The sequence below is a fragment of the Oncorhynchus keta genome, unplaced genomic scaffold, assembly GCF_023373465.1.
Source record: "Oncorhynchus keta strain PuntledgeMale-10-30-2019 unplaced genomic scaffold, Oket_V2 Un_scaffold_25965_pilon_pilon, whole genome shotgun sequence".
In the NCBI taxonomy this organism is placed as follows: Eukaryota; Metazoa; Chordata; class Actinopteri; order Salmoniformes; family Salmonidae; genus Oncorhynchus; species Oncorhynchus keta.
In genome coordinates, this window is record NW_026290889.1 from 50,541 (window position 1) to 60,000 (window position 9,460).

General features: G+C 46.3%; 1 protein-coding gene across 1 annotated transcript in view; it reads left to right on the top strand.

Annotated features, from left to right (window-relative positions):
• The window catches only part of LOC118382586 (plexin-A4), a gene marked incomplete at its 5' end in the record, with an annotated part of 146,250 nt that overhangs the window by 45,929 nt on the left and 90,861 nt on the right, over positions 1-9,460 (top strand). The window contains 3 exons of the mRNA XM_052515457.1: positions 4,829-5,068; positions 6,094-6,246; positions 8,348-8,582. Of these exons, the coding sequence (XP_052371417.1) occupies positions 4,829-5,068; positions 6,094-6,246; positions 8,348-8,582 (628 nt within the window). The remainder of the gene's footprint in view (positions 1-4,828; positions 5,069-6,093; positions 6,247-8,347; positions 8,583-9,460) is intronic.

The window sequence follows — 9,460 nt, forward strand, 5'->3', positions numbered from 1 at the left end:
TACACCTGTTCTGAAAGGCCCCAGAGTCTGCATCACCACTTAGCAAGGGGCACCACCAAGCAAATGGCACCATGAAGACCAAGGAGCTCTCCAAACAGGTCAGGGACAAAGTTGTGGAGAAGTACCGATAAGGGTTGGGTTATAAACAAATATCCTAAACTTTGAACATGCCACGGAGCACCATTAAATCCATTATTTAAAAATTGAAAGAATGTGGCACTACAACAAACCTGCCAAGAGAGGGCCGCCCACCAAAACTCATGGACCAGGCAAGGAGGGCATTAATCAGGAGGCAACAAAGAGACCAAAGATAACCCTGAAGGAGCTGCAACGCTCCACAGCGGAGATTAGAGTATCTGTCCATAGGACCACTTTATGCCGTACACTCCACAGAGTTGGGCTTTATGGAAGAGTGGCCAGAAAAAAGCCATTGCTTAAAGAAAAAAATAAGCAAACACATTTGGTGTTCACCAAAAGGCATGTGGGAGACTCCCCAAACATATGGAAGAAGGTACTCTGCTCAGATGAGACTAAAAGTGAGCTTTTTGTCCATCAAGGAAATGGCTATGTCTGGCGCAAACCCAACACCTCACATCACCCTGAGAACACCATCCCCAGCATCACCAGCACTGTGGGGATGTTTTGATCGGCAGGGACTGGGTGGGAAACTGGTCAGGATTGAAGGAATAATGGATGGTGCTAAATAAAGGGAGATTCTTGAGGGAAACCTGTTTCAGTCTTCCAGAGATTTGAGACTGGGACGGAGGTTCACCTTCCAGCAGGACAATGACCCTAAGCATACTGCTAAAACAACGCTCGAGTGGTTTATGGGGAAACATTTAAATGTCTTGGAATGGCCTAGTCAAAGCCCAGACCTCCATTCATTTGATAATCTGTGGTATGATTTAAAGATTGCTGTACACCAGCAGAACCCATTCATCTTGAAGGAGCTGGAGCAGTTTTGCCTTGAAGAATGGGCAAAATCCCAGTGGCTAGATGTGCCAAGCTTATAGACACATACCCCTAGAGACTTGCAGCTGTAATTGCTGCAAAAGGTGTCTCTCCAAAGTATTGACTTTGGGGGGGTGAATAGTTATGCACGCTCAAGTTTTCAGTTTTTTTTTTGTCTTATTTCTTGTTTGTTTCACAATAATATTTTGCATCTTAAAAGAGGTAGGCATGTTGATACAAACCTCCCCAAAAACTATTTTAATCCTAGGTTGTAAGGCAACCAGAATAGGAAAAATGCCAAGGGGGTGAATACTTTCACAAGCCACTGTATAGAGAGACAGATACAGAGAGAGAGAGATACAGAGAGAGAGATACAGAGAGAGAGATACAGAGAGAGAGATACAGAGAGAGAGATACAGAGAGAGAGCTAATGATGCAGAGAGAGTTAGTGAGCCAGAGAGAGAGATACAGAGAGAGAGATACAGAGAGAGAGATACAGAGAGAGTTAGTGAGACAGAGAGAGAGATGCAGAGAGAGATAGTGAGCCAGAGAGAGATAGTGAGCCAGAGAGAGAGATGCAGAGAGAGTTAGTGAGCCAGAGAGAGAGATGCAGAGAGAGATAGTGAGCCAGAGAGAGAGATGCAAAGAGAGTTAGTGAGCCAGAGAGAGAGATGCAGAGAGAGAGATAGTGAGCCAGAGAGAGAGATGCAGAGAGAGATAGTGAGCCAGAGAGAGAGATGCAGAGAGAGTTAGTGAGGCAGAGAGAGTTAGTGAGCCAGAGAGATAGAGATCCAGAGAGAGTTAGTGAGCCAGAGAGAGAGAGTTAATGAGCCAGAGAGAGAGAGTTAGTGAGCCAGAGAGAGAGATGCAGAGAGAGTTCGTGAGCCAGAGAGAGAGAGAGAGAGAGAGAGAGATGCAGAGAGAGTTAGTGAGCCAGAGAAAGAGAGTTAGTGAGCCAGAGAGAGATACATCCAGAGAGAGACTTAGTGAACCAGAGAGAAAGAGTTTGTGAGCCAGAGAGAGAGATAAAGTCCCGTATCTATTGTGTGAAATACCACAGTGTGCCATCACAGCAGCAAGATTTGTGACCTGTTGCCACAAGAAAAGGGCAACCAGTGAAGAACAAACACCATTGTCAACACAACCAATATTTGTTTATTTATTTTCCCTTTTGTACTTTAACTATTTGCACATCATTACAACACTGTATATATACATAATATAACATTTTACATGTTTTTATTCTTTTGTAACTTTTTTGAGTGTAATGTTTCCTGTTAATTGTTTATTTAACTTTTGTTTATTATCTACTTAACTTGCTTTGGCAATGTTAACATATGTTTCCCATGACAATAAATCCCTTAAATTGAGTTGAATTGATACAAAGAGAGAGATACAGGTGGAGAGATAGTGAGCCAGAGAGAAAGAGAGAGATACAGACAGAGAGATAGAGACAGAGAGAGAGAGATACAGAGAGAGAGAGATACAGAGAGAGAGAGACACAGAGAGAGAGATACAGAGATAGATACAGAGAGAGAGAGAGAGAGAAACAGCGAGAGAGAGATACAGAGAGGAAGAGATACAGACAGAGAGAGATAAACAGAGAGAGAGATACAGAGAGAGAGATACACACAGAGAGAGAGAGATACAGAGAGAGAAAGAGAGAGAGATACAGAGAGAGAGAGATACAGAGAGAAAGAGATACAGAGAGAGAGAGAGACAGAGAGAGAGATACAGAGAGAGAGCTGAAAGAGAGAGTGAGAGACAAGCCTTTTTGTAGGGAAATGAAGGTGAACGTAGGCTAGTTATCTCTCAGTGAGTCTGCACCATCACACCGGATCAGATCAAAGACCCATTGTGCCGAGGAAAGAGCCACCGCTCCAACTGTTCCACTGATTTAGGCCTCCTTTGAGGTGAACACTCAGATGTGTCTGCACTCAGTAGGTGGCGGCCACGTTGAATGGATTAGATGCCATCTCTTCCAGGGCTCTGACTGACATGTAAACCTGTCATATGAAAGGGACCGTAATGACTGTAGACTGACTGCAGACCTGCAGTGGCTGGCCTCGGGAGGTCTGTCTACAAGGGCCTGTTAGGTAGAGTTGTTTCACACCGACTTCTAAGTGCTGAGAAGTGAATGCAGTGAAGCCCAAAACCATGTATTTAAAACAGGAGGTTCGTTGCACCTTAATTGTGGAGAACGAGCTTGTGGTAATGACTGGAGCGGAATCTGTGGAATGGGATCAAATGGGCTTGTTGTAATGACTGGAGCGGAATCTGTGGAATGGGATCAAATGGGCTTGTGGTAATGACTGGAGCGGAATCTGTGGAATGGGATCAAATGGGCTTGTTGTAATGACTGGAGCGGAATCTGTGGAATGGGATCAAATGGGCTTGTTGTAATGACTGGAGCGGAATCTGTGGAATGGGATCAAATGGGCTTGTTGTAATGACTGGAGCGGAATCTGTGGAATGGGATCAAATGGGCTTGTGGTAATGACTGGAGCGGAATCTGTGGAATGGGATCAAATGGGCTTGTTGTAATGACTGGAGCGGAATCTGTGGAATGGGATCAAATGGGCTTGTGGTAATGACTGGAGCGGAATCTGTGGAATGGGATCAAATGCCATTCAAAAAGCTCTGTTCCAACCATTATTATGAGACGTTCTCCCCTCAGCAGCCTCCTGTGACTCCTATCAACACTAACATAACTATTACTGACCATGTATCAATACTAACATAACTATATTACTGACCATGTATCAATACTAACATAACTATATTACTGACCATGTATCAATACTAACATAACTATATTACTGACCATGTATCAATACTAACATAACTATATTACTGACCATGTATCAATACTAACATAACTATATTACTGACCATGTATCAACACTAACATAACTATTACTGACCATGTATCAATACTAACATAACTATATTACTGACCATGTATCAATACTAACATAACTATATTACTGACCATGTATCAATACTAACATAACTATATTACTGACCATGTATCAATACTAACATAACTATTACTGACCATGTATCAATACTAACATAACTATATTACTGACCATGTATCAATACTAACATAACTATATTACTGACCATGTATCAATACTAACATAACTATTACTGACCATGTATCAATACTAACATAACTATATTACTGACCATGTATCAATACTAACATAACTATATTACTGACCATGTATCAATACTAACATAACTATTACTGACCATGTATCAATACTAGCATAACTATATTACTGACCATGTATCAATACTAACATAACTATATTACTGACCATGTATCAATACTAACATAACTATTACTGACCATGTATCAATACTAACATAACTATATTACTGACCATGTATCAATACTAACATAACTATTACTGACCATGTATCAATACTAACATAACTATATTACTGACCATGTATCAATACTAACATAACTATATTACTGACCATGTATCAATACTAACATAACTATATTACTGACCATGTATCAATACTAACATAACTATTACTGACCATGTATCAATACTAACATAACTATATTACTGACCATGTATCAATACTAACATAACTATTACTGACCATGTATCAATACTAACATAACTATTACTGACCATGTATCAATACTAACATAACTATATTACTGACCATGTATCAATACTAACATAACTATATTACTGACCATGTATCATGTATCAATACTAACATAACTATTACTGACCATGTATCATGTATCCGTGTATCTGTCCCACTATAAAATAAATATACTATAATGACATAAAATAGCGTAGTCGTCCATACTCATCACCCTGTGCCCTCTCCTCTCTCCCAACAGATATGCCAGGTGTTCAGCCCCACTTCCATGCTGTGCCAGGCCCCAGAGCTGCCCATCAGCCTGGGCAGGCAGAGGGAGGTGCCAGCGCGGCCCGATGAGTTTGGCTTCATCCTGGATGACGTGCAAGCAGTGCTGGCCCTCAACAACACGCCGTTCATCTACTACCCCAACCCCGAGTTCGAACCCCTCCATGTGTCTGGAGTGCTGGAGCTCAAGCCTGGCTCCCCCATCATACTGAAGGTGAAGGGGGACTTGTTCCTCTCTCTCTCTCTGCTCTCTCTCTCTGCTCTCTCTCTGCTCTCTCTCTCTGCTCTCTCTCTCGCTCTCAATCTCACGGTCTCTCTTTCTCTCGCTCTCTCTCTGCTCTCTCTCTCTTTCTCTCGCTCTCTCTCTGCTCTCTCTCTCTCTCTCTCTCTGCTCTCTCTCTGCTCTCTCTCTCTCTCTCTCTCTCTCTCTCTGCTCTCTCACTCTCCGCTCTCTCTCACTTTCCGCTCTCTCTCTCCGCTCTCTCTCTCTCTGCTCTCTCACTCTCCGCTCTCTCTCACTCTCCGCTCTCTCTCTCTCTCTCTCTCTCTCTCTCTCTCTCTCTCTCTCTCTCTCTCTCTCTCTCTCTCTCTCTCTCTCTCTCACTGTCTCTCTCTCTCTCGCTCTCTCTCTCACTGTCTCTCTTTCTCTCTCTCTCTCTCTCTCTCTTTCTCTCGCTCTCTCTCTCTCGCTCTCTCTCTCGCTCTCTCTCTCTCGCTCTCTCTGCTCTCTCTCTCTCTGCTCTCTCTCTGCTCTCTCTCTGCTCTCTCTGCTCTCTCTCTCTCTCTGCTCTCTCTCTCTCCGCTCTCTCTCTCTCTCTCTCTTTCTGCTCTCTCTCTCTCTGCTCTCTCACTCTCCACTCTCTCTCACTCTCCGCTCTCTCTCTCTCGCTCTCTCTTTCACGGTCTCTCTTTCTCTCTCTCGCTCTCTCTCTCGCTCTCTTTCTCTCGCTCTCTCTCTCTCTCTCGCTCTCTCTCTCGCTCTCTCTCTGCTCTCTCTCTCTCTCTGCTCTCTCTGCTCTCTCTCTGCTCTCTCTCTCTCTCTCTGCTCTCTCTCTGCTCTCTCTCTCTCTCTGCTCTCTCTCTCTCCGCTCTCTCTCTCTCTCCATACATAACACACTTCTGCATACAGTTTTGTTACATGTTTATGGTCTACATAGTCTAGTTATATCAATGTATGCATACCATTTAAACAAAACAATACCTTACCCAGTCCAATGCCATTTCCTTCCTGTTTCTCAGGGGCGGAACTTCCTCCCTCCCACCAATACCAACGGCAATAACGGCAAGCTGAACTACACGGTTCTGATTGGTGATAAACCTTGTCTGTTGACCGTGTCAGACAACCAGCTGCTGTGTGAGTCGCCCAACCTGACGGGGCGACACAAAGTCTTGGTGAGTGACACACATACACACACACACACACACACGCACACCAACACACACACACTGGTCCCCATTCCAACCCCCCCACCCACTCTCCTGCTGTCCCGGGCCAGGCCCAGACTATAATCTAATCGGACCGTTGGGTTATACTGTCCACTCTCAACATTCAAACAGAGAAACAACAAATAACCGTTTCAATAAGAGGCACAAACTCAATAAAGGTTCCATTTGTGGTTCTGAGACGCTTCCTGCTCTGCCACCTGGACCAATGATTGATGGGCAGCAGAAGAAGAGAGACAGGCTACCAGACCCATTACTGTAAAATAGAGCAAGACAGACAGAGAGAAAGGCTACCAGACGCATTACCGTAAAATAGAGCCAGACAGAGACAGGCTACCAGACCCATTACTGTAAAATAGAGCAAGACAGAGACAGGCTACCAGACCCATTACTGTAAAATAGAGCCAGACAGAGACAGGCTACCAGACCCATTACTGTAAAATAGAGCCAGACAGAGACAGGCTACCAGACCCATTACTGTAAAATAGAACCAGACAGAGACAGGCTACCAGACCCATTACTGTAAAATAGGGCAAGACAGAGACAGGCTATCAGACGCATTACCGTAAAATAGAGCCAGACAGAGACAGGCTACCAGACACAATACCGTAAAATAGAGCGAGAAAGACAGAGAGAAAGGCTACCAGACGCATTACCGTAAAATAGAGCCAGACAGAGACAGGCTACCAGACGTATTACTGTAAAATAGAGCCAGAGAGACAGGCTACCAGACGCATTACCGTAAAATAGAGCCAGAGAGACAGGCTATCCCCCTCTCCCCTGTCTCTCACCCCTTCTCTCCTCTCTCTCCCCCTCTCCACTGTCTCTCACCCCCTCTCCCCTGTCTCTCACCCTTCTCCCCTGTCTCTCACCCCTTCTCCCCTGTCTCTCCCCCTCTCCACTGTCTCTCCCTCTCTCCCCTGTCTCTCCCCTCTCCCCTGTCTCTCACCCCTTCTCTCCTCTCTCTCCCCCCTCTCCCCTGTCTCTCACCCTTCTCCCCTGTCTCTCACCCCTTCTCCCCTGTCTCTCACCCCCTCTCCACTGTCTCTCCCCCTCTCCCCTGTCTCTCACCCCTTCTCTCCTCTCTCTCCTCTCTCTCCCCCTCCACTGTCTCTCCCCCTCTCCCCTGTCTCTCACCCCTTCTCTCCTCTCTCTCCCCCCTCTCCCCTGTCTCTCACCCCCTCTCCCCTGTCTCTCACCCTTCTCCTCTGTCTCTCACCCCTTCTCCCCTCTCTCTCCCCCCTCTCCCCTGTCTCTCACCCCCTCTCCCCTGTCTCTCACCCTTCTCCTCTGTCTCTCACCCCTTCTCCCCTCTCTCTCCCCCCTCTCCCCTGTCTCTCACCCCCTCTCCACTGTCTCCCCTGTCTCTGACCCCTTCTCCCCTCTCTCTCCCCCTCTCCCCTGTCTCTCACCCCCTCTCCCCTGTCTCTCACCCTTCTCCCCTGTCTCTCACCCCTTCTCCCCTGTCTCTCCCCCTCTCCACTGTCTCTCCCTCTCTCCCCTGTCTCTCCCCTCTCCCCTGTCTCTCACCCCTCTCTCCTCTCTCTCCCCCTCTCCCCTGTCTCTCACCCTTCTCCCCTGTCTCTCACCCCTTCTCCCCTGTCTCTCACCCCTCTCCACTGTCTCTCCCCCCTCCCCTGTCTCTCACCCCTTCTCTCCCTCTCTCCCCTCCACTGTCTCTCCCCTCTCCCCTGTCTCTCACCCCTTCTCTCCTCTCTCTCCCCCCTCCCCTGTCTCTCAACCCCTCTCCCCTGTCTCTCACCCTTCTCCTCTGTCTCTCACCCCTTCTCCCCTCTCTCTCCCCCCTCTCCCCTGTCTCTCACCCTTTTCCTCTGTCTCTCACCCCTTCTCCCTTCTCTCTCCCCCCTCTCCCCTGTCTCTCACCCCCTCTCCACTGTCTCCCCTGTCTCTCACCCCTTCTCTCCTCTCTCTCCCCCTATCCCCTGTCTTTCACCCCTCTCCCCTGTCTCTAACCCCACTCCCCTGTCTCTCCACCCTTCCCCCCCTCTCCCCTGTATCTAACCTCTCTCCTCTGTCTCTCCCTCCCCAGGCCCGTGTGGGCGGCATCGAGTTCTCCCCGGGCGTGGTCCACATCACGTCAGACAGTCCGCTGAGCAGCACGGCCATCATCAGCATCGCCGGCGCCGGTGCCCTGCTCATCCTCTTCATTGTGATAGTGCTCATTGCATATAAACGCAAGTCACGCGAGAGCGACCTCACCCTGAAGAGGCTGCAGATGCAGATGGACAACCTAGAGTCTCGTGTGGCCCTGGAGTGTAAAGAGGGTAACGATTCACATTATTTTTACTCCATACATTTTCCATGACACCCAAAAGTAAAATTCCAATTCACACACTTATCAAGAGACCAACCCAGGTCATCCCTACTGTCTCTGATCTGGTGTACTCAATAAACACATGTTTCATTTGTCAATTATGTAATTTTTTATTACTGTATCTTTGCTTTTACTCAAGTATGATGATTGAGTACTTTTTCCAACACTGTCAATAGAAGTCAGCGAAATGCCGTTGCATGAGCAGCACCAAAGTTTGTGATGGACAAGATGCAAGACATCGCTCTCACACAGTTACACATAGTATCTGCACGTGTGAACGGGTTCACCTCCCGCTGTTACAACGTGGTACCCACGGGACAGAAACAGTGGAAAAGTTTAGCCTCACGCTCCAAAGCTCTTAGTTGTTGCGGAAATTGACCCAATATGCTCTTTACTCTGTGTATCTACAGTTGAAGTCGGAAGTGTAAATACACTTAGGTTGGAGTCATTAAAACTCGTTTTTCAACTACACTACAAATTTATTGTTAACAAACTACAGTTTTGGCAAGTTGGTTAGGACATCTACTTTGTGCATGACACAAGTTATTTTTCCAACAATTGTTTACAGACAGATTAATTAACTTATAATTCACTGTATCATAATTCCAGTGGGTCAGAATTTTACATACACTAACTTGGCTGTGCCTTTAAACAACTCGGAAAATACCAGAAAATGATGTCATGGCTTTAGAAGCTTCTGATAAGCTAATTGACATAATTTGAGTCAATTGGAGGTGTACCCGTGGATATATTTCAAGGCCTAACTTCAAACTCAGTGCCTCTTTGCTTGACATCATGGGAAAATCAAAAGAAATCAGCCAAGACCTC